The 24160-nt window shown below is 37.9% G+C and overlaps 2 protein-coding genes across 2 annotated transcripts; both read right to left on the reverse strand.

Moving 5' to 3' along the window:
- Positions 1-1050: 1050 nt before the first annotated feature.
- Positions 1051-2298, reverse strand: LOC126791044 (ethylene-responsive transcription factor ERF112-like). Its single transcript, XM_050517439.1, has 2 exons — positions 1733-2298; positions 1051-1639 (listed from the first exon to the last, which is right to left on the reverse strand). Exons 1-2 carry the CDS (start codon positions 2222-2224, stop codon positions 1271-1273), a joined length of 861 nt encoding a protein of 286 aa, XP_050373396.1. The 5' UTR covers positions 2225-2298; the 3' UTR covers positions 1051-1270.
- Positions 2299-19419: 17121 nt separating this feature from the next.
- Positions 19420-22946, reverse strand: LOC126791041 (AP2-like ethylene-responsive transcription factor AIL5). Its single transcript, XM_050517436.1, has 9 exons — positions 22444-22946; positions 21883-22339; positions 21708-21790; positions 21332-21340; positions 20989-21077; positions 20827-20900; positions 20683-20733; positions 20522-20598; positions 19420-20403 (listed from the first exon to the last, which is right to left on the reverse strand). Exons 1-9 carry the CDS (start codon positions 22583-22585, stop codon positions 19706-19708), a joined length of 1680 nt encoding a protein of 559 aa, XP_050373393.1. The 5' UTR covers positions 22586-22946; the 3' UTR covers positions 19420-19705.
- Between the last annotated feature and the right edge of the window lie 1214 nt (positions 22947-24160).

Raw genomic sequence — 24160 nt, forward strand, 5'->3', positions numbered from 1 at the left:
AAACGGTGATCAATTTTGGACTCGGTCATGCTAATATCACTGCCGTACAACCCCGTCAAAAACACCCACTTACAACGTACAAATGAGAAAACTACTGTACGTGATCGATCCTATTTTATATTTACAAAATCTAGTTATTTTTAGTAGTAATTGCAAGCTTTTTTCTCAATAGAAATTGTCAAAATAAATCCTGATGTAAAATCTGAACAAAGTTTAGAATTGAAAATTTATGTAATGTATGAAGAGAATGTAAGGTGAATAAGACATGGGGTGGCAACAATATTATAATTGGGTGAACAATGTAATTTGAAAATAAAAACAATATACGTGGGGTGAACAAAGTGGATTGTGGGGTGGCAACAATGTTCTATAAAGTGGCCGCCTAGGTGATAGGAGGCGGATCATCGCCACATTTTTTGTCCATTCGGCCATCTGTGACGTTTGAGAAATTTGGCGGCCGCCTAGACAGTCAATGACGTTCCTCGACGGTCCATGGCAGTCAAAATCGGTGGATTTAAAAAAAAAACGCAGTGCAAGTAAAAGAATTTTATGATGAAGATTTTATTTTGGATGATGACACAGAAGATAAGTAATGAGAAATTAATATTGAGTTTGAGTCCGATACCGAAGAAATTAGGGAATGATTTGGAGAAGAAGAACTTGAGATTTAGTCTCACATTTGTCTTATAATTTACTTTTTATTATAATATTTTTATATGAACTTTGGACTTAAATTATTTTGAGAATATTATATACATGGGTTTGTCAATCCGAAGAGTGAGTTAAGCGTATCTAAGAATATTATATATATGAGAGAAACTTGTTTGTTTATTAGGGCATGCAACGTCTTCAATCGAACGCCCAAATTTGGTCTAAACAATACAATATAAAGTTGCCATTTTCAGAACAAACTCGGTCATGTTTTTGTAACATGCAGACTTCTCATGATTTAAGCATTCTAAGATCTTTATTGTAAATCTTCTCTCTCCTTCTCTCACTCTGTACATTGAATTTCTGGAAAAACACTATTTGCTTCATTATGGAAAAACACTATTTTGCTTGGATGTAACCTAGCTATCTATCTGATAAGAAGTACAATAGCATGCATTAGCAGTATATACTACAACAGTAATCCTCAACAGCCTCATACATGAACAACTTAGGGCTTACTTATCAGCCTCTACTATCGAAGCTAGCTGGGAAAGTAAACATGCATGCACTTAATTAGCATGATACCCTGCCAATTCATTCTTTTTTTTGGAATTATCGACTAATTGTTGTATGGAGATCCAGCAAATGTTGAAGGCACCATCACAGAAGAAGAAACCTTGAACCTCTTACTCCTTGACCCCTCCTCACATTCATCACCAAGAGTACCGCTACTTATCTGATCTGGACTATCCATCCACCCCATAATTTGATCCATGAACCCATCCCCGAAGTCTGACTCGTCGGAGTCCATCCCAGGTTGCCTGAAGCTGTAACCCCAGTCACTACAATCCGATATACTTGAACTTTCCCAAGATGAAGGCTCAGTGCTAGTACTAGTACTAGTTTCTCCAGCATGGTGAACATGATCAGTAATAGTTTCAGCAGCATGGGGCACAATTATGCTAGGCTGTACCACTTTTTCCATGTCCTTCATATCGAACAAAGGGTTTACCGGGTTGTTTTGGTACTGCTGATACTTTCTGAAGTGGAAAATACTTGCAAAAGTGAAGTGATCACTCACCCTACTCTTAGAGGCCTTGTTATGATCACTACTCCTAGCCATGATGCTTTGGAGGTTCTTGCTTAATTTGGCCTTCAAGGAAGAAAAACTAAGCCCTTGTCCCCCGCCGTGACGTCCATCAGACAAACAAGAAGGCATAAAAGTGACGTTTGGATTGGGGCAAGAGTTAGCCAAATGGCTGGAGTTGTCAGGGTTGGCCACCGGTGTTACGAAGTTTGTACGAGCATTTTCACCGCGTAAGGCTCTTGCAGCTTCATCGTAGGCTCTTGCTGCCTCTTCAGGAGTGTCGTAGGTTCCGAGCCAAAGCCTTACACGTTGAGAAGAGTCCTTGATTTCGGCTACCCATCTCCCGGAAGGTCTTTGCCGAACCCCAACAAACCTCCTAAGTGCTGCTTTGGCACTCGATGTTGATGACTTTGACATAGCTTTGGTGGCTGTGGCGGTGGTGGCGGCGGTGGCCATAGTTGTTTTTGTTAGCTCAGGTCCTGCCATTTACACTGAGAATTTGATTTCTAGATTGTACCTAGCTAGGAGAGTGTCTAGTATCTGCGGTTTTGAGTATGAAATTCGCTTCTTTCTTCTTTCTTTTCTAGTTTGGCACTATATATAATTGTTGCTCCAAGAATTGATGAATATTAGTTTATGATAGGTATATACTGATCTCTATTATTCGTTTGTCCAGGCCTTCATCTCCGTCATAAAATTTTATATTGTTAACCGTGTGCATGATAGCTTGAGATGGCTGAGTACTTGAGCAGTTGAGCTTAATCGACCGAGCTCCGCTAGCTAGCTACCTGCTATAAGTTTTACCTATCCTTGTCCCTAATGATTGACATTACTCTAACCTTTTCACATCGATATTTCAGTATTGATTATTAATAGAGATATTACTTTCTCCATTTTATTCTTATGTCTTTGGGATTTTGCGGAATCAACCACAACATTTATACACGACCCTTTCATACTCGGTATTCCCATTTTTAAAAGCTAACAAGCTTTGGAAGTAGCTAGCATGTTGAAGTCTTAATCAGCAAGTACGTGATGTAGTTTTGCATGTATTTTAACAATCATATATATATATATATATATATATATATATATATATATATATATATATATATAGTTAAGATGAGATCATATGTAATTGTTCTCTTCACGTGCATGAAAAAAAAAACTATATATATATATATATATATTTACAGTTGATGAGTTCATCTGCTGTGCAGCAGTGTATGTTATACATATACTGATGTGTGGTATAGATTTGATGTCATAACATGCACATGGAGTGTGTGTGTGATAATGTGTGAAGGAAGAAGCTGTTGCATAACGTAGGCTAGAATTTTCCACAGTTAGATTAGCCTTCACAGATATATATGATTCTAAGGAATAACGAATTTTCTGATAAATTTCTAGCTACTTGCTAATATGTATTGTCATGACTCCTTAATACAACGGTCAATCATTTGAAACAAATGCTTTTAAACAATCTATCTAGGATCGATAATGAGGCGACTATATGTGTGTGTGTGTATTCATATATATTCATCAATCATCACACGAGCGAATGTACTTGAAATGCATGGAATAAAGAGTCACTCATGGCGTCCGATCCTCTTCTCTCGATGGATTTCTTAGCTAGCTGGCCGGTCTAATACTGTATATTGCAGAGAATGCAAGAGATAAGTGGCCCGTTCTTATTAGTACGTGAATTTTATATCACTGCGAAACATCTTCTCAACCCTAACCCTAGATCATGAAAAGCCAATCAGAAACTTAATCCCATGGCTTACTCAAAGCCGAGCTAAAACAAGGCTTAGCTTTCCCAGAAAATCCACGCTTACGCAGAGAAGGTGACAAACAAAGACGGTCTAAACTTGTCGGGTTGTAAATGAAGAACGGATATGGAACGTTGGATTAGAATTTTAATAATCCGGCTGGTAAATCAGTTTAAAACTTTAACTAATACTCTAATTAGTGATGACGCAAAGGTAATCTCGGAGTTTAGTACTTGGAGGGTTTGGGATACAATCATACAATGATTGTGGGCTCCAAAACTCTTTGCTCCGACGTCGTTTCTGGTGTTTGTTTTCCCCCTTACCGAAATGCCCCTAGGGCTTGGACAAAACTAATGCTTTGCTTAGTTGCCACTAATTTGTTTTGGAGTGAGATTAGTGGGTTAATTGGGACCAGATTTTTGTCTTAATCTTGAATCCGTGGCCCTTGGATCGTCGGGATTGGGACTCTAAGTCATTTAAATGTGGCCATAGATTCCCAAAGTTTCATTCCTCTTTGAGTGCAACTGAGAAATTGTCAATTAGCATATCCATTGTTTAATGACCCACTTAGAATGACACATAGTTCATACAGGGTTTACCAACCAATCAAGAAGTTGATAAAGGGATCCTAGGCTTCAAGATGGTTTTGGCCTTTGGGAGGCCTAAATGGTGGTTGGTACGTATGAAACTTCTATGTTCATGACACTACTGAAGCCAATTAACACGTTCCCCGTTAGGTCAACTAGCAGCCCTAAACCGGCTTATATTGCCGATATAGAAACTGAAGTTCTTCTTATTCAATAATGTCGAAGTGTTGTGCTGATTAATTTAATTTATTTGTTCGAAAGCGCAAGTATTATAATTTTTTGAGGTGTTTCAACACGAACTATATATACGTTCTTACGTACTCTCAAATCTGATATTCGTATAATCTCAAAGTATAAGTACATACTGATCGAATAGCATGCATGCATTTCGAAATTCATGTTCATTAGGCGATTATGTAGCAGTAATTTAAACCCATTTTCTTCCGGCCGGAAAACGTTCGCCTTCTCCGAGGACTAACAATTGGATCGATCATTTTTACTATTTGCATTCAGTGAGTTGATAATCAAAATGATTGCTGGTGAGGCAATTACCTCCAATTAATGATATATATTTCATACCGGTTTAGCTAGCAACCTACTCAGTGCAGCAGTGCTCAGTTAATCATACGTACGTACGTACATATGGTACATATGGTATTGTCTCTTAATTGATGTTGTATAGCAGATTGAATCATTCTCTAAGTTTGCATGTCGATGTTATCAACAAATGACTTGGCCTCATCTGGGATTGTAACTAGCAATATATAGAGTTTAGATAATGGTGAATTTGACTGCGCTATCTTCTTACTCATGATCGATCAAACAAATTTTTCATTGTGATCGGGAAAGTGACAATTTGGCAATTTATCAAATTGGGAATTTGAGAAATTGGCAATTTGGCGTGGCATAATCTGTTGGTTTACTAATTACATTCATGCATAAGGACATACACCAACATATAAATTCCTTTGAGATCGATCGATAGTGCATGGCCTCGATCTTGTATACATGATACCAACCAGTCATTGCATACGATTTTTTTGATAGTAATCGATCGTCCCAATTAATGTTGAAATAAACCTAGCTAACTCAAAATGAATACTACTGCTACACTAGAATTTCCAGGCTTACTCTTTAAAATGTTCTACTCTAAATGCATGAAATTGATGAGAATATATATAATATGGTATAAGGTGTCATGATTTCATGCAAGAATTTTAACAATGAAATTTCGTAAGTATGAATGGAAACCATCAATCAGAAAACTCATCCAATACTGTAATTAGATCAGAGCTAGCTTTACTAGAATCTACTAAGAGTTTTTCCAATGAGGATCATCTTATTGAGGACTAGTTGAAGACCTCTCTAATTAATCCACTAATCGATCTCATATTCAAATCTCGACCGGTTAGTTTGTAGATATCAATGTAAATTTCCATCTAATTTGAAAATCATTAAAACATTCATAAATGTGATTTACTCATGAACTTGAAGGGTTCATGTTTGATAATTTTGATCTGTTAACTAATTTGATATACTTTGATACTTTAACGATAACTAAATTGGCAAAAAAAATTGTATAAGTAATCTACTTATATAGACCTAAAATATAAACGGTTGAGATTAAAAAATATGATAAAAAATATGTCTAATTAACAATTGATTGAAAAGTCTTCAACTAGTCGTCAACAATATAGTCCTCATAAGATTATCTCACATCTTGGGTACTCGGAACTGTGGTCTATCTAGCATATGTAGATGAATGCTTCAAGCTACAGAGAAACAGGCATGTCATGACACTTTTGCCACAAAGAGCCTATAGTAAAAAGAAACAAAGGAAGTTAGGAGAAATAATCCAATGTTTCTGTTTGATTTGTTCCGTCTTCCGAGTCATTTAGTCCCTTAAAACGACACCGTCCAAACAAAATGATTTGTTACCGTTATTATTCAAAAGAAAATATAAATCTTTACCGTTGGAATTTTCAAACCCCTTGCTCCTCTCATTTCGCAATTTCTGTCTCAGCGTCTCTCTTCTGCTTTCTCTGTATTTCACAGATCAGTGAAAACCCAATCCGATTCACTACTCCATCCCAATCTCAATCCCACCCCAAAACAACTGGTCCGCCTTTACTGATTCCCAAGTTTTTGATTCTCAAGCGTGCCCTCCACCTGTTCGATCAATTGCCTCTGTCAACTTCCTTAAGAAGAACAATATGAAGGGGCTCAATAACGACAGCGATTCGGGGGTTGCTTTATGGAAGTCTGATCCAGAGACAGCCCTGCCCGTCACTGATAGAGCCCACGATCAGTGTTGCTGGCCGAAAATGAAGAGCTTTGTCTCAAAGCTTTTCACATTGGTGTTGCTGGTAACTCTAGTATTATTCCTTTTGCCTGCATCTGGTAATTTACCATCTCTTAAGAATTCATGTTAGGCCTACTCAGGGCTTTTAACTCAACTCCAACTAGGAGTTAACTTTCTCTATTTACTTTTATTACCAATTGCCCCCTTCATGAGACTGTCAACTATGGTTCTTCCCTGGTTAGTAACAGCCATTTCCATGTGTAACTGCACTGAGTCAACAAGTACTAGCTGCCTCTGAAGAGGGATCTCGGTTTGAGCCCTTTCTGAGTAAGATGCTTAATTTTCTGCATTGGGTACGTATTTTCAATAATGTCCAATGTAGCATTACTCCTTTAAAGCTGATTTACTGTTTTTTACTTCACTTTTTTCCCTCTGTTATACCCTCAACAATCAAATTGACTAAAGTAGTCAACTACGAGGGAACAAGGGATAGACATGTGGAACTTAAAATCCACTTTGGTCAGTTCTAATGATTGTTATGTTTAGTGACTTGGCCTTTAGCAATTTTTTTGTGCCTTATTCTCATTGATTTTCACATTTTCACTGTTTCAGATGCTTCTCCATTATAATCATTGAAGTTAGCTAAATTCCCAATGGTGTGTTTTGTGAAAAATCAAGGGGTAACTGTGATCATGTTTTTGTACATTGTGATGTCTTTGATTGTAGTCTACGTCTTTTTAATGGAAGAAAGTTTCCTTCAGAATGTGTCGAAAGACTTAAAAATTCTACGTGGATGTGGTTGCTGTAATTTGCTTGATATGGAAATCAACAAAGAACCTTTAAATGTAGATATAATAATTTATACTGTGTTTATTCTGTATAAGAGTCCCCTCAATCTTTAATTTCCTTTTTTCACTATTCTTATGCATTCAAATCACTCTGTTCTTGTTTCATAATTGTGCATAAATTGTATCCATTATTATGATAGTCTTAGGTTTCCAGATGTCTTTCATTGCCCAACTTGGATAGAATAGAAAACATCGATTTTTCCTTGATCTTTTGACTGCAGCGAGCTTACAACTCCGTGAACTCATGTGCTGAGTTGAACAACTTTCTTATGTATCCTTACTTATTGATGTTGAGATACTCCAGTTCTTGTACCTCCTCTCTGTAAACCTAGACCTATGTCTATTATTGCTTAAGTGAATGCACTATTCTGGGGTGAGAAACTACCTTGATAAACAAAACTTGGAAGTTTGATATGAAATTTACATTATGGTATCAGTTATAGATACACTCCAAGAGTCAAGATGGCTTGAGAGTTACAACTTAAGCACGGAAACAGTGTTGTTGAGAAGGCGAAGCAGCAAGCCATTTTAATGGGACTCATCAATCCAGTACAACAGGTCTTCATTTCCTTATGTATAATTAATTGTTTAGTGCAAATTCAACTATATATCACTTCAGCATATATATATTAGTCTCTTTTCATTTTTACGTTGTCATTGGATGCTTAAGCTGGGTTATCAACATGACTAAGCATATATTAATCTCTTATCATTTTTATGTTGTCATTGGATGCTTAAGCAGGGTGATCAACATGCAGATATCTAGTCTTCATACAGACTCCATTACCTTTCAATCTCATCTTTAGAACTATCTTCCAGTGGACAGAGTCAGAAATGTCAATGAGCTGTGAGCTCCTTCTAGTTTCTTCATTAACGAAAATACTTACTAATGAAACAAATTGACATTTTAAAGCTACTATATGCAATTATCTAGCATATCATTGTAGTCTACGTCTTCAACAATTTTTTCACTCTTCAACATGATTTTCTCAGAGCTTTGGCGAAAGCTAGGCCTCCAGTTTGTTTAATTCATGTGGTTTCTCCTTGTAAATCTGTGGCTCTTTTGGTGCCTATAATACGATCAAGGAACTTCGTTTGTTTACTCTGTTTGTATCCATAGTGACATTTTGATTTTGTGTGTTGAACAGTTAGCTTGTGTTTAGCAAAACAAACCTGGATCCTCAACCATAAGCTCTCAATGTCCCACTAATTTTCTTTGTTGTTTGGGTGCACTCTAGTGAGGTTTCTTTACCTATTTTTCCTTGGATTTTTTTTGCAGTTAATCCTGGAGTTCATGATGAGTGCTGATGTTTGATGTTCATACCTGCATGGGAGAGCTCTTGGAAGTTGGGACTTGCAATTGAGCAATGCTAATGTGCATAAAACTTGCAAAATGAAATTATGATAGTGGTGATTGTGTCCTCTGTGTGAGATACTTGGCTCTTTCTCAATATCCATATGTTTGTTAAACTTTTACCAAAGTCGCATTAGAATGTCATTCTCACTTGCTACAATATGATTCAACATTGCAACTTCTTCACAAAAAAGCAATCACCTGCACATTATTGTAAAGAAAAGTAAAATAGAGCACCACAAGTACTTTCTATGAGCTCGTTTCAATTTGGACGTCATGTCACTTGTGCCACTTATAGGTAAGTAGAGTAGTTGGTTTGCTTAGCCCTTATTTTGTTGTTTCGAGTGGCTTGCAGACTTGCAGAGCATCAAATCCATTTTATGGAGAATTAATCTTGAAAAAAAATAGTTTACCGTATACAATGGAAATTGACGTACAAGAGGACTTCCATGATGAATTCTGTAGTACAGGTCAACAACTCTAAATGGACCCAAGTGAAAACCACAAGAAGCTAATTTAATTTTCGTGCAACTCAATTAGTTGATGTAGACTCAACCCCTGATCATAATCATACCTTGATATGAAGTATCAAGAATCCATGGTTTAAAATGAAAGAATGAGAACCGGTATAACTGAAACTGAGAATGAATAATATCTAAGAATTGTTGTTGCTGTGTGAGATTCAGTGATTTGCACTGTACCTTAATGTTTCATAAGGAGGCCAGTTTAGCCATCCGAACACAACTTAGCTCTAGTAGGCAGCAAGTAATAACACATCTTTCAACACTCAACTTAGCTCTATTAAGATGCTGGGAACTAAAAAGCCCCTTAATATACTAAAAATAACCGCCCCTTAGTCATAACTATTTAGTCTAGACTGCGTCTTGATCCCTCACATACGTTCAGCACGTACTTCAGCAGAATAATGTTAAACCCGTAGATCGAGTTGCCTTCTTCGAGTCCTTTAACTTAATGAATTAGTTAACTATACTTATACATAAGACCATAGAATAAATTCAATTACATCGTCTAAAATAATTTTTTTTGTCCCAACTATTTTCATACATATATATCCTCCCTGGCATGGACATGAAACATGCTGATACTTATGTTTCCCAACTGCTTTCAGTTATTTGTACGAACCGAACCAACTACATCGGTTGATATCTTTATATTGCAGATGATAGGATAACATCACATAACTGATATTAATCTTTTGGTAAACGACATGCATGCAATGTTATGCGACTATGTAAATGTCATTCAAGTGTATACACTTTCATTTTTTTTCTGGTTAAAATTGATTTGGGTTACATTTCGATCACATATTTAGCTGTTTCTCTGACTTCGATCTCTAAGTAAAACGGTAACTTGCACAACCGATCTGCAGCAACTTAAGAACAGTGTATGCATGAACTTTCTCATAAGCAAAGACTACTTGACCATGAGAACGATTGAAGGATGTCATGTTTACTAATTTAGGTAGAAGAAGTAGAATAATATCAACTCGTGTCACCTCTGAAGTTGCAAAGCTCTTTACCTACAGTACTTTAATGAAAGAATAAACAAAGGAATAGGTTACGTACTAATTAGATACAAGACCCTTCGGGGACATCCGATACTAATTAGATACAAAGGAATATGATATATGATATATCATCTCCAGTAGAATCTCCATAAGCATCGCCTCTGTGCACGTCCAACATTCAACCGCACATGTCGCCGGAAACCCTAGTCAGCCAGCACGTGCAGCCTCATTACCCCTTGATTATATAATAGTGGTGAAGATATGCAACATACACGTATCATTGCAATTCTATAATTACCACCCCACAACAATAAAGTAAATAGAGCAAATAAGAAGAGAAAGCAACCGGAACCATAATCATTGTTTGCAGCTTCATCCACGAGTGACGAGTCCTTGTTCACATCTTATATACTTCAACTTATTCTGCAAATGTATTTCCCATCATCATCATCAGTGTATTCTTCCACTTAATAAATTTTTGTTTCATCCAATATGATAGAAACGAGAATAATAACAACGTAATAGAACATAGCGTAATCCTTTATTTATTGATAAAGAAGTCTATATATAAACATTACATACAGAGTATCCCGAAAAATCAAGAATTCATATATATTACATTAAAACATAATCTACTATAATAAAAAAAATCTAGATAGGCAAAGACACACACAATGGTAGAATAATAATTATCTGGAAACACTCTCCCTTGTGTCGCATGTCTAGGTTGCATGGTGCACATAACGTTGTCTCGGTAAAAATTTTGTCAAGCAAAATAAAAACTTTTTGGATGAAAAACAAAATCTTGTTCGAAGGAGAAAAAGAACATAACGCGCCGTCTACATTTAATAGCATCATGTGAGGTAGACTCCTCCTGTTGTCTACAAAAATACTCCTCCTGATTAGTATCATAATCATGGAGTACAAAGAACAACGTATACTACGTTCATTACATGCTTCTCAAAAGTAGTCTTGAGCTAATGATTAATCAATAATCTTACTATACATCCTTAGATCATACATGCTATACTTAACCAAACTTAGATTTTAGGAAACAAGATTTCATAACAACTCAAAACACGAGTTTGAAATGAAAATCAGATTTCCGCATAGAATGACCTTTACACACTCAGATGGCCATAACGTCTTCGCTATAATAGGTATGAGTGAACCGTAAGATGTTCTAGAAAGTAGACACCCGTAGCTTTTCAGTGGCATAAAGTTCACAACATAATGCGACCAGAGTAGTTCATAGTGCTATGTCAAAGTTGACTGACTTGCAAATTCCCGGACTTGTTGATCTGAGATAGAACCATACGCATCATTTACGCTGCAAGTGTCGAATGCTACACCAAGGCGTACATTGATATTGCTGGAGCTGTTGGCGACATTGGTATGGATAGGATTTATGTTGGTTCACTAAGTATAGAACTAAACTCATGTCAAAAGAACAATTCAAGTCCAATGACGATGCATACGCACATAGTTAATCACATCATAATGAAAGCAATAGTATCCTAACAACACTTACATATATGAATCTAAAGCTCATTAAATCTCTTCATCATCTTAGCTTAGATGGAATAGAGAATCTAGAATCAGCTTTCATATGAATACGTTTGGGTGTAAGTTCTTGCAACCAATTGTACTACGTTCTTCCGAACATCGCAATCTGATTACATAAGCTCTTCGTGGTCTAGAGGCATTTAAAGTCCCTTGGGCACTTTTATATATGTGTCAAGATCCTTTTACAGATAAGCTATGACCACTATCATATGCTGCAAATCAGTTTCTATGGACACTACTACTGATCAAGTAGTGGAAAACAATTATGTCCATAACAAGATAATATAACTCATCGTAGTCAATACTTATGATAATGAGACAATCTTTGCGCCATAAATCCTGTAAATATTGCATGACTTCATCATTCTCATTACACTTACGAACAATGACTAATATAACAAGTCTAGTTCAGAATGTATTGATTCTTTCCACTGGCCAAGTTGCTCATCATTGATTATTTACAATGGAATAAGAGCATAAGCGAATACATCATCAATCATAGGAGATCAATCCATCAATACACGCGTGTGTTTATACGATCAAATGAGAGATTTATTTTGTTTTCTAACATCAACAAAAAGAGTCTGTAGCGTCCCACATAAACTTAGTTGATACACATGTTCAAAGAATATCTCTTGATGATGGGAGAAATATTCGTACCTACGCACCTCGCTTCTTTCTGGATTTTTATTCTAGAGAATAATGGTCTCCCCCTCATCTAGGTAGGAGCCAAGACCGAAGCTATGACCATTACTAGTCTATCTTTGCGTTTGCCACCTTTATTTTGTGGTGCAATACTACTGGCGCCGACAACACCACAGTGTATGATGGTGTCATCGCCAGCTTCTTTCCCACTATCAGGAATGGTGCTAACGGGGCTAGGATCAGGTCATATGAAATTCTCTCATATTCTGAGAGTTCCAACCTTACCGGCACATCACATGATTTATGTAAAGTCATTGAGCATCGAATCTTTAACTTTCTGGATGTTGATAATGCATTGCACTTCTTGCTTACTTGGAGCATTGTGGGATCTTAATGAGACATAATGCTACAACATGTCAATTCCTGGTGTTAAAACCGGAATTAAAGCATTCCATATCTCCCTCTAACGACGGGAAGTATGTCTCATCAAAGAGACTGTCTGCAGATATCACAATATAGAGATCCACGGTTGTAGATTGGAAATAGCAGACAAGTGTTGATAATTCATAATTAATGAAAATACTTAATTGTCTCATGTAGACCCATTTGAGATACCAAAATTGTGGCACATAAGCAACTTAACCAAGTAAGCGTTTAGTGAAAAGAACGTTAGGATCGTATCCAGTAATCATCTGGTACGCACTAAATGCTTGGCTAGTTGTGGGTATGAAACGAATAAGTGTCACTGCATGCAACATCATTACATATTCTCATGCAAAGACTGGCATGTTAGTACCCATAACCAAGCCCGAGCCTCTGCTAGATCGTTCTGTGAATGAACATGAGGAGCAAAATGTTCAACAATGATCCCAGTAGATATACAATACATAATCATCAAAGGTTGTGGAGGTGAACTCTCCAACGTAATCCAATCAAATAGATTTGAGAAGATAGTAAGGGTAGATAGCAAGGCGACGTGTGACCAACAAGTTGGTGCATCAACCAATACCATAAAATACTTAGAAGGTCCGCATTCTTGGTTGAATAGGTCTACAAATATCATCTTAAATATGTTGTAAGAATGAACTATGCTCAATTGAATCCTGCACATGAGAGAAGGTTGCCAATAAGAGTCATTAATTAAGTAGGTTTTGTTAGTAGACCGTGCAGGGGGGCTTGCGGGACTGTGCATGGGCCGTGTAGGGAAGCTGCGGGGCAGCTGCAGGGGCTAGGCAGTTGCGGGGTTGTGTACAACCAATTTTTCAATTTTTGACAAAGATTTTTCTCACCATTCTCAACATAAGTATCCAGATGAAAATTGTTGGCATGTATGACCTTTTAAAACTTAACAAGGCACAAAGATATAAAACACAATCTCCGCACAAGATCTGTAAAACAACAACCTGCGATGTAGGACAGTGTTGGTGGTTATGCAATTAGCAAGACACTTGACATTCCCAGGAGACTTCACCATAATAAAATTAAGACAGTCAACGTCATAATGTTTCTAGATACTACGTCGTAGATATTGCAAGAACGGTGATCGGAACAAAAGGACAATCCCATCAAGTGTATCACATTCTTCAACTTAAGAGTTGGAAAAACATGATATTGGAGCAGTTGAATAACAAACAATTAGGGTGGTAAAAACCATCTGATTGGTGCGGGTGGTCACCAATAATAAAATCGTTTGAGCCATGAAACGACTTGGAGAAAACCAACATAACCGGAAAACCATGTCCAAATAACTCAAAACTGAAAGAAACTTTGGTGGGAAAATACTTAAACAAAGAATGTAGGAAATATGCCGGAACAACTCGATAGAAAACCGGTGGCACCAGTGACAAGTAAGCCGGCCGCCGATGGCCGGAATCTAACCGGTTATGAGGCCGGACTTCATATTCAACAGGAAAAGCTAGCAAGAACCGAAAAGTGGTGCCAGAAACGCCGAAATTGGGCTGGAAAGCGGTCAAAACAGCCAGAAACGTTGGGAAACCACGGGAAAACAATCTGGAAATGCCGGCAGTGGCCGGAAACGGTCGAGGAGACCAAAACATCGTCAATTTTGACGTTCCGAGGTTCGTTTTCCATAAATTAAGTGTCAAATTCACAATGTAGTACTATATGGGTCCCATTTAACCCAAAAACGGCCAATTTAAAAACCACGTGAGTTGCAAACGTTGACTATTCATGTTAGGTTTAAGGTAAATAAATTCTCAAGAATTCAATTTGTAAACAAGGAATACGAGGAATTTGATTGAATATGTCAATCTTTAAAACATCAAAATCAAACTTCCAATTCCAATAAACGACTTAAGTTAAAGTCGAGTAAGAAACATGGCAATGCCAACATCTTACTTGAAAAATATGAAGCTGAGAACATAGTCAAAATAGATTGACTAATCAAATATTTTTAGCAAACAAATCTTGCTTATGGGGTAGGGCATAGCCTTAGCGTGAGGCTCAAAATCTATCAATTTGAGAATGGAAGAATGTTACGTTTCCATTTCAAATGTACCCTCAATAGAAAATAGGTACTGGAGCCAAAAATGGCTTGTGTTTCTTGGATGTGAGCATGCATCAAGGCCAACTTTGGTAAGACAACGTTATAGATGTTTATTGAATCACTTAAGTGTGTCCCATAAAACTTTAGGATATTTTGTCAGCAAATAATTCTGCTTCAGAGTAGTATGAATTTCAACTCAAATAATTGAGAACAAAGACCTCATGATTATTGCCCATAGACATGAGTTTTAGAAACTCAAAAATTTACATTACAATCGCAATGGCAACTCATCCACAAGAAATGAAGGTTGTGTCAGTTTTGAATGAACGAAACTAATCAAGTATGTAACATGAATTAGAAGTGTTGTGACGTATATGGTCACAAAATAATCGATGCATAACGGCGATTTTCATGATCGCACCCAAAATAGCGGTGCACTCAGGCGACCACACAAAATCGATTTCTTCCCTTTAAAAAATAGCGTGACTCCCCCAGGACCGTCACACAAAAAATGTCGACCAAGAGGGGAATCATATCTCTCTATGGTCTCATCGGTGATATTAGAAGGACCGGAAAATAGACATGAAGAAGGCTAATAATGCCCAATAATTTATATATGTGTGTGTGTGTGTGGGTGTGCGCGCGCGCGTTCAAAAGCAGCAACTTCAAGAAAAGCTTACTTAGTGGTCTGCCAAATAAACCACATTAAAATGAGATAATCTGCAAATATCTTCATATAGAAAAACTACTTGATGAATTCTTTTTCGATCTTCGTCCGATGACATAAAATTCTTTTGAGGATACGATCAAAATCGCGTGTAAATGACAAAAGTATCGTCCATCTCGACATGAATGTCATCACCCTAGTACGCCGAGTGATCACTTTTCCTATCCAAGCACGTGAAACATAGTTAGAAAACTAAAACGTGCAAAAAAAAAAACGATTAAATAAATAAATAGGAAAACAAAAGGAAAAAGAAATAGAGTTTAAGGTCATTGGGCTCGGAGGACTATAGGCCCAAAAACGATATGTGGCTGGGCTGCTATCTGCAGGCCGGGTCGGGCTCGAGAGAACCGGATCAGGTTCTGGATCTGCAGAACCGGGGAACGCTTGGACAACACTGGGAAGCGCGTGTTCGATGTCAGAAGTGCAAGGCGTCAGGGAGGCTCGACGAGGGCGAGGCGGTGCGTCGAATTCAGGGGTGCCGGAAGAGCTTTGAGACTTGTCGGGTAGTGGGAATTCGACGACGTCTGGTCTATGAAGGATGTTGGGGAACGACATCAGCATATCGTGGGTCGTCGAAGAGGCGTGCATCAAGGCGACGGGGAAAAGGGAGTGTCGCCGGGATCTTGGTCATCACTCGCAAGTTCACATGGAGGCATCCTCGATATTAGGTCCATCCTGCTTGATCGGCAGGGCAGCGTTTGTCCGTTGGAAACGGAGGTAGGGGAAGAAGATGGGGTGTCCAAATAAATTATCTGGGTGCCCTTATCAACTTCATTTTCTGATTTTTTTCATTTCTGACAATAATTTTACAATACCCACATGATTAAAGACCATATAAAAATGTGCCCTTTGCCATTTTTAAATAGTGGTAGAATCTTAGCATAGTCCGTGATAATTTGAAATGGCGCGCAAGGTCAAGAAAAGTGCATCCACAATACCTGATCACTAAGACGCTAAAGAACGCTAACGGAGTTGAAAAAACTAATAACATATGTAATTCGTGCACTATTAGTGTAAGTACAATTTGCATATAATTCGCTTTTGTATATTTTCTGGTTTGAAATTAATTAGGTTAATGTCGGTTGTATACTTCATATATGACTATGGGGTATGTATATGATACATCGTAGCTATATATAAAGGTCTCGGAGGCATTATAGTCTCTTCTTATCTCCTCTCATAATGAATATCAACTAAAACAAACAGTGGATTTGGTCTCTAAGATACTGAGATTCCGCTTAATGATTAAACAAACACTGATTTGGCAAATCGAGTCAGTCAAAGAAAACAAAAGGCTAGATGGGAGGGGGGAAGTGTGTATGGCCGACAATTGCTTCTGTAGGCCAAACAAAGATTGGGACATAACTGCAGCAAGAGGAAACAAAAGATTAGGAAAAACGGTGCCCTAGCCTTACACAAGTTAATTATTAAAGGAAAGGAGGTAATGTGTGGGAACTCTTTTGGATTGCAGCATTTGACTAATAGTTTGTTGCAATTTGAAACGTAGCCTTTTCAGGTAATATCATGTGCTTCTTATTATAAGACGAGAGCGCGAGAGGTGTGGTCACTGTGGTGGGTGACCTAGCTTTGTTTAATTTGGAGGCAAAGTTTAATTAGTTTAGGGTGACGTGCATGCAGAACAAAGGGTTTGGTTTGGCACCCGACTTCTTTACGTTTTTGTTTGATATTACAATCCATTATTTCTTATACATTACACACTTTAATCATATTCATATGTGAGTTGTGACTGCTAATTATATGAGCTTGTCAGTGTGATTCCTTTGCTTTTATCCGAAGGATTGACCTACCTACTTAATTTGGTTCAACTCCTTAGTATTGAAGATAAGAATTTTCTACGTATAGAAGCCAGAACAGTAGCGTGATATCAAGGAGAGTATAGTTTAATAGTTATGTACTTACGGTGTATCACTGTATCATCAACACCATATATAGGAGACCTAGGTAACATGACGTGGCCGAAATCCATTACTAGTGTACATGCATGGAACCCTAAGACAAGCATGCATGTTCAGCTATCAGTAGGGCATAAAATTAAAAATTGTTTGTTGTTGCTAATATTTTGGCTTCTTAATCCCGACCCCACTTTCTTCCTTGATAGTTTCGTTTTTTCAATTCGCATTTTTATACCTAGACAATTAGCTAATTAATCTACTATCTCAAGCGAAGTGTTTCACTACGTACAACTTTCACTGTTTCTAGCTAGCTAGTAGCTACCTGAATATTGCATAGATTTGGCGTACTACATACCGATACCACTTAATATCCTTCGCATGCATATTCTACAGGTAAATAATTACTTTCTTATTCTATGATGCAAAATGAATGTACCGACACATACATAACCCAGAACATTGATCGAAGCCACAAGATTAGGTGATGAAACCGCAAAGACAAACATATGCAACCAATTCCCACATGTACGTGTAGTTAGTGACCGGAGCTAACAGTTCTTATTGCACTCCGGATCTTCTTACGATCGATGTCCAATTGTCCATATCCTTATTAAGTACGTATCAGAGAAAATTTGAAGGTTAAGAAAATAATATGATGAAAGAAAAAAGAAAAAAAAAACAAGTTTAATCTTAAATTAAGTACGTACATAATTAGCTCCCACATATCACACACAATGTGAATCAATTTGGTAATAATTAGAATAATATGTTGCGAGTATTGTCAAAACAAATATTGGTCAAAGATGAAGGCAGCTAGGTCCTGGAAAATGGGCGCCGAAAGGTACAAAGGGAATTAAGGACTACGTAGTGCAATGCAATCATCTTAAGAGGGATATGAGAGACAAGAAAAGACATCGTTCTTTATATATGAACCTCATTCGATCATTCCCACCTCTTCTATCGCGCGCAATAGTCTAATCAATAGTCCTTAGTCCCTGTTGAAAAGCTAGCTCGTACATAAAACATGTAAATATTGCAAGGTGGGTTGTCCTACATGGCTACATATATTCTTTATACGCTTGTTAAAGGTTGTTACCGATCTAAGTTTTGGCTTTTGCACTTTTGGATCAAGCTAGCATGAGTACTTAAAGGATAGAGCTTTTTTTCTCTATATAAAGAGAAGTTTAGACCAGTTGATCGAGCCTCTACCCTTTCATTACTAGTGCTTCTATCCATAATTAATGGGATAACTCTATTTGTATACGCAAGTATGCAATAATACTTCCCACCTAGAAATAGTAACCAAACACTCTTAACAGTTTTCACAGAGAATACATTATGTACTTTAAACGTACAGCAACCTGCGTGGTTTGTAATCTGACATTGTACCATTATTACTATCTTAACTTAACTACTTAGTATTGAGATTTAATCACAACAAAATCAAATACAATTCATAGTTATAATACACCCACTTATAAGTTGTAATTGACACTTTCCGAAGCGAAAGATCTCATCTCAAACATGTTCTACACTCAAATGTAAGAGGAATCGCGCGAAAAAAGCGGATCAATATTATGATACTACGTGTATTTACATAACCAACGAATGAGAACCACGTAAGAAAAAAAAGAACTGCCAAGATCATACTAATATATTTTTGGATGACTGTGGTATCGGTAATTCACTACGTACATCGATATCTCGACATGTTGGAAAGTTGGAACACCAGAATGTGAAGGCAAGAGAGCATTTAAAGATTGAAACACATGAGCATCAGAGGAATTCTAAGTTTCCAACTCGGATCAGATTATATTGCATGGTATTTTCACATATATGGATAATTCGAAACATTGATGAAGAAAGAATTCCAAAGGGGATTATTATCTTCTCCATTCTACTCATATAACTTCATGTCAGTAAAAGAAAAAGAAAAAGAAAAAGCGAGAAGGAGGCAAAAATAAAGAGGTACAAGACAAAAGAAAGAGAGAAAAAAGCGTAAAAGCAAAAGAGGCTGAGTTAGTACAGTAGCAGTGTCAGCTAATTATTAGCTAGCTGTGCTCATCTCTGTGAATTATGATGATTGCTGAATGTCATTCTCCCACCTCATTCCCCTATTCAAACTAAAGTTGTTGACTCCCATGTTATGTTCAACATCGTCATTGACTCGAATTCTTGTCTTCTATCCTTCACGTGATGATTCTCATGGAGCTTTTCTCTTATTCCATGCCAAAAATTGGAGTCTGAAAGAGATTGAGACTTGGCCCTATCCATGTTCCATAACCAGAAGAGGAACTTTGATCATAACCCATGCTACTGCTTAAACCAAGAGGTGTGGAGAAGGGGCTTGAATTATTAGTGCCACTGCTGGTACTCTGTTGTTGTTGTTGTTGTTGTTGCTGCTGCTGGCCATGGACGTTGTAACCACCGCCGTAGAATAACCCGTTGTTGGTTTCGGAGGTTGTAGTAGCAGCACTGGATGCTGCTGAGAAGTCCATGTTGCTGTGGTAATAGCCTGGTGCGGCACCAACACTGTTAGGGTTCCTGGGATTGTTTAGGGAAGGATGGTTGCTTGGGATTGGGTATCCAAAGATATTGGACCAGTACTCTCTGGATGGGTCTTGTTTGATGGGAATTGCAAAGCTCAATGTGGAGGAATTACTGGGCTGATGAGCTGATGTCGCAAAGGTGACAGAGGATGCAGAGGAGATATCTCTATCATCGAGGCCCTTGCTATCGGCAGAGAGGGATTGATCGGACGAGTTTTTGGATTTTCCGGACATTCCTCCGATGGGGAGGTTGCTGCTCGCAATGCTCTTCACATCGTAGCGGCTCATATCGAAGTTAGTGACCGCATTCAAGCCTCGGAACTTGATAGCTGCAATGTCATAGGCCTCGGCAGCTTCTTCTTGCGTGCCTAATGATGTTCAACACAAATTAGTCGAAAACCTCTAACTAATATTCATAAACTACGAAACAAATTTTTCGGATGTTGATCAAATTTAACAAGGTGGTAAAAGTGAAGATATACTCACTAAAAGTTCCTAGATACAGATCTTTGTTGCCAGCAACCCTTCCTATTCTTGCCTGCCATCTACCATGTTGATGGTGCCTGAGTAATAAATAAATTTGGACTGTTAGCAAAATGAACAAAAAAATTCATTATTTTACCATCAAACACATGAATAGTACGAACCTTGTCACCCCTCTGTAAATAGAAGCGCCTCTTGAAAATCCACTACTTTTCCTACACCATAGAATGAAATACATGAACCAAAATATTCAAAAAGAGAAGGCATGTCCGGTTAAGTAACAAATTAATGTTTAATTACTTAATTACCTTCTAAGGGAAGCAACAAATTCTTGCCTAGACATATTCTTCATCTCCGTCAATTCCTTTTCATAGTTGGTAACCTAAGAAAATAATTTTCAGCATCAAATAAACAAAAATAGAAACTTACTAAAAATAAAAGAAAATAGAGACTAGAAAAAATCTATTTACCGGAAAGTTTGTGGTGGTGGTCGGACCCCAGTACTTGAGAGCTGCTAGATCGTAGGCTCTTGCTGCTTTGTCTTCTTTATCGTAACCACCTTCAGTACATAAATTCATAAAAGTTCAATAACAATTGCATTTCAGCAATAAGAATCTAAGTAAGATCTGAACAATATGATGCATTCATGCAAATAGAATTTATGATATACAGTAATCTAATAAATCCAATGCTGGATCTTAACTAGCTTGATGAGATCATGCACTTCGATATAGGACAGTGAATCTAAAAACCCAAGTTACATTCGGTTAAATTAAATGATGATCTTAAAGGCAAGCAGTAAAACAAACTCACCCAAATAAACTGTTGAAGACGATGATCAAAGCAGCAATCATTTACGTACATGCACACAAAAGAAACAAAGCCCACATCAGAATCTTTATCACTCATGAAAGCTGAAAACAAAGGCGCAGAATAGCAGCAGTACTATCTACTTCAAATCTAATGTGCGCGCTAGGTCTCAAAATGCCGCACCAGATCTAACTATTCAAAACCCTTAAATGTCGACCTGCAACATTGTTTGTTTTAAGATTTACATTGAGAAATTATATAGTTTTGTTCTCCGATCCATCTCCTGCATTTATTCTGGTTGTCCCAAGTATATTATACACTGGGGGCGCACGTTAAGAGTGATGAAGGTAGAGAAAACCTAGTCCAGAAAAATGATTACCTTGCCTTCCTTTCCTGCTCTGTCCTTCTCTTCTGCAACTGTTATCCCATAGATGAGCTTCATATCTTCCTGTCCACCTATGCCTGAGATTCAAAACACCAAAAAAAAATAGAAATAAAAAAAAGATATTTGGATGATAATAAGAACAAATAGATAATATTCTTTAGCTCCCCACCTTGTAACGCCGCGGTAAATCGAGGTGCGCTGACCGAAGGTGTCCACGGTTTTCTTGGCGGTGGCGGTTTCGGTGGTCCCCACCGGGTGGTGGATTTGCGTTTGGGGTTTGGCCTGCTGCAGAGTGGTGGTGGAGGTGGCAGTGGCGGTGGTAGAGAAACCACGGAGAAAGCTAGCGGCTATAGTTTTGAGCTCCGAGTCGTATATCTCATTTTCAGGGACAGCGAGATGATCGTTAGTAGATGAGAAGGGAGTCAGCGACGTCGGCGCTGCCGATGCGGTGGTGATGACGTCGGATGTGGCGGTTGAGCCTCCAGCGGTGCTGGTGGTGGTGCTACCACCGCCGAGAAAGTCCTCAAGCTTGGGCCCGACGCCGCTGAAGATGGAGAGGTTGGTCTCAGTTGCACCTGCATGTGCATCTTGATGATGATCCGACGCCACCAAGTTAACCCCGGTCTCTGTAAAAACAAAACAGAAATGTTTCCGGTGAGCAAATAAGAAAATAGGGTCGTTATATATATAAGAGAGGGGGGACAGAAACGAGGCAAGAGAGAGGACCGACCTGGAGAGGAGTTGAAGGCATCGAAGAGAGAGAGGTGGGAGTTATGAGGGGGAGAGGAGAAGTGGTTGGAAAGGGAGAAGCCGAGCCAGTTCTGAGGATGATTATGATGATGATGAGAAGGAGGAGGAGAATTAGAATCCATGTTTGTTTGGTGCGTCTTTGGAAATAGAGAGCGTCAGGATATTGGAAAACACAGAAGAACAATAACAAGTGAATATTGTGAGAAACTGTGTCAAAGTTAAGGAGCGGTTCCTGGGACTTTAGAGCGAGAGAGAGAGACACTGATATTGAGGTAGTTGCAGGCTTAGCTAGCAGCAGTATAGTAGAGGAGCTGCGAGAGGAAGATGATGAATAAGAGAGAGAGAGTCTCTCAGTCATAAGGGTTGCACGGGGATCGAGATTCTCTGTTATTATTAATATTATTATTTGGTGAGTAAATGAGAGAAATAAATGGAGGGAGCAAAGAAAGCAAAGTGGAAGCTTTTGATGGGATGACTGGGCGGTGTTTTGATGTCTTTTCTTTCACATCTTTGGGGCTGGTCTTGACCGAAGAAAGCATTACTTTATTGTTTTGATTTTTGAGAGAGGAGGAGGAGGAGGGGATAGCGTTACTATGTGTGTATGAATGTGGGGAAGCAAGAAGGTTAGGGAGGGGACACCGTGACCCATAACAATTGGGATTTTTTTGGCTAAAGGGTTTGTGAATTAAGAGGACCCTACGTTTACAACTGTCATCTCCGTCTAGAGTTCTCAATTATAAAGCATACCAGGCTTCGAGTTGTTCCAACTAGTCCCGCCCCTCCGGCGGGCGACCCTAATTTTACCGCCCCCAACTTCAAATTCGTTCACATTTCTAAACTCTAGAGCTCATCTAGTCATTTCGATAGCCATCGTTCTACATATTAATGCTCTACAAATTAATGTTAGCTCTTGATGAAATGTCTTAAACTCCCTATCCAAACTCCATATATAGCATAGTTGGGGCGATAGGGAAATTTAATTAATTAATTGACAAAGATATATAGCACCTACCTAAGAAGGGAGCATGTAATCAAATCACAATAATTTGTCTTTAGATAATACGTATAGACTCATTTCCTGAGGCTATTTGGTTTCCAAGCCATTGTATGAAAGTCTAAATTTTTATTAGAATCGTACACTGGCTAGTTTCGTGGGTGGCATTGTGAGTTTGTGATTAGAAAGGGGATTTAGGTATATATAGTGGATTTGAAACATGAGACCGCAGATTTGAATTGTGTTCATGAGACATGATTTTAGCTAGTATAACTATGTTTTGATGTAATTTGATCCGCTAATTTGGTCGACATTTTCTCTTACTTTGATTACTTTAAAACTTTCAATAATACTGATAGGAGAGATCTATATATATATATATAGATTCTCAAACTGGTCAACTGTTAATTAACAAAACTTGAAACTGCTCGATCTCAAACGTAGAGCCTCAGAGAAAACGAAAATGTTAACTGTAGTACGTACATAGTATAAAACAATTAATTTTAGTTTTCTAATGGTATACGTATGTAAGTACAGTATTTCATGCATTAACGTACGTACCTATCAAATACGCACAGTATACAATATATAACCAGTCATGAATACCTAATGCACATAATTAAACTGCTAACTGCATTTGGCGGGCAGTTCCAATTTATTCTGAGTCTATACTCTCTGACTGTGAAAAGGAGCCTGCATGCGG

This window comes from Argentina anserina, chromosome 4 (assembly GCF_933775445.1).
Source record: "Argentina anserina chromosome 4, drPotAnse1.1, whole genome shotgun sequence".
NCBI lineage: Eukaryota > Viridiplantae > Streptophyta > Magnoliopsida > Rosales > Rosaceae > Argentina > Argentina anserina.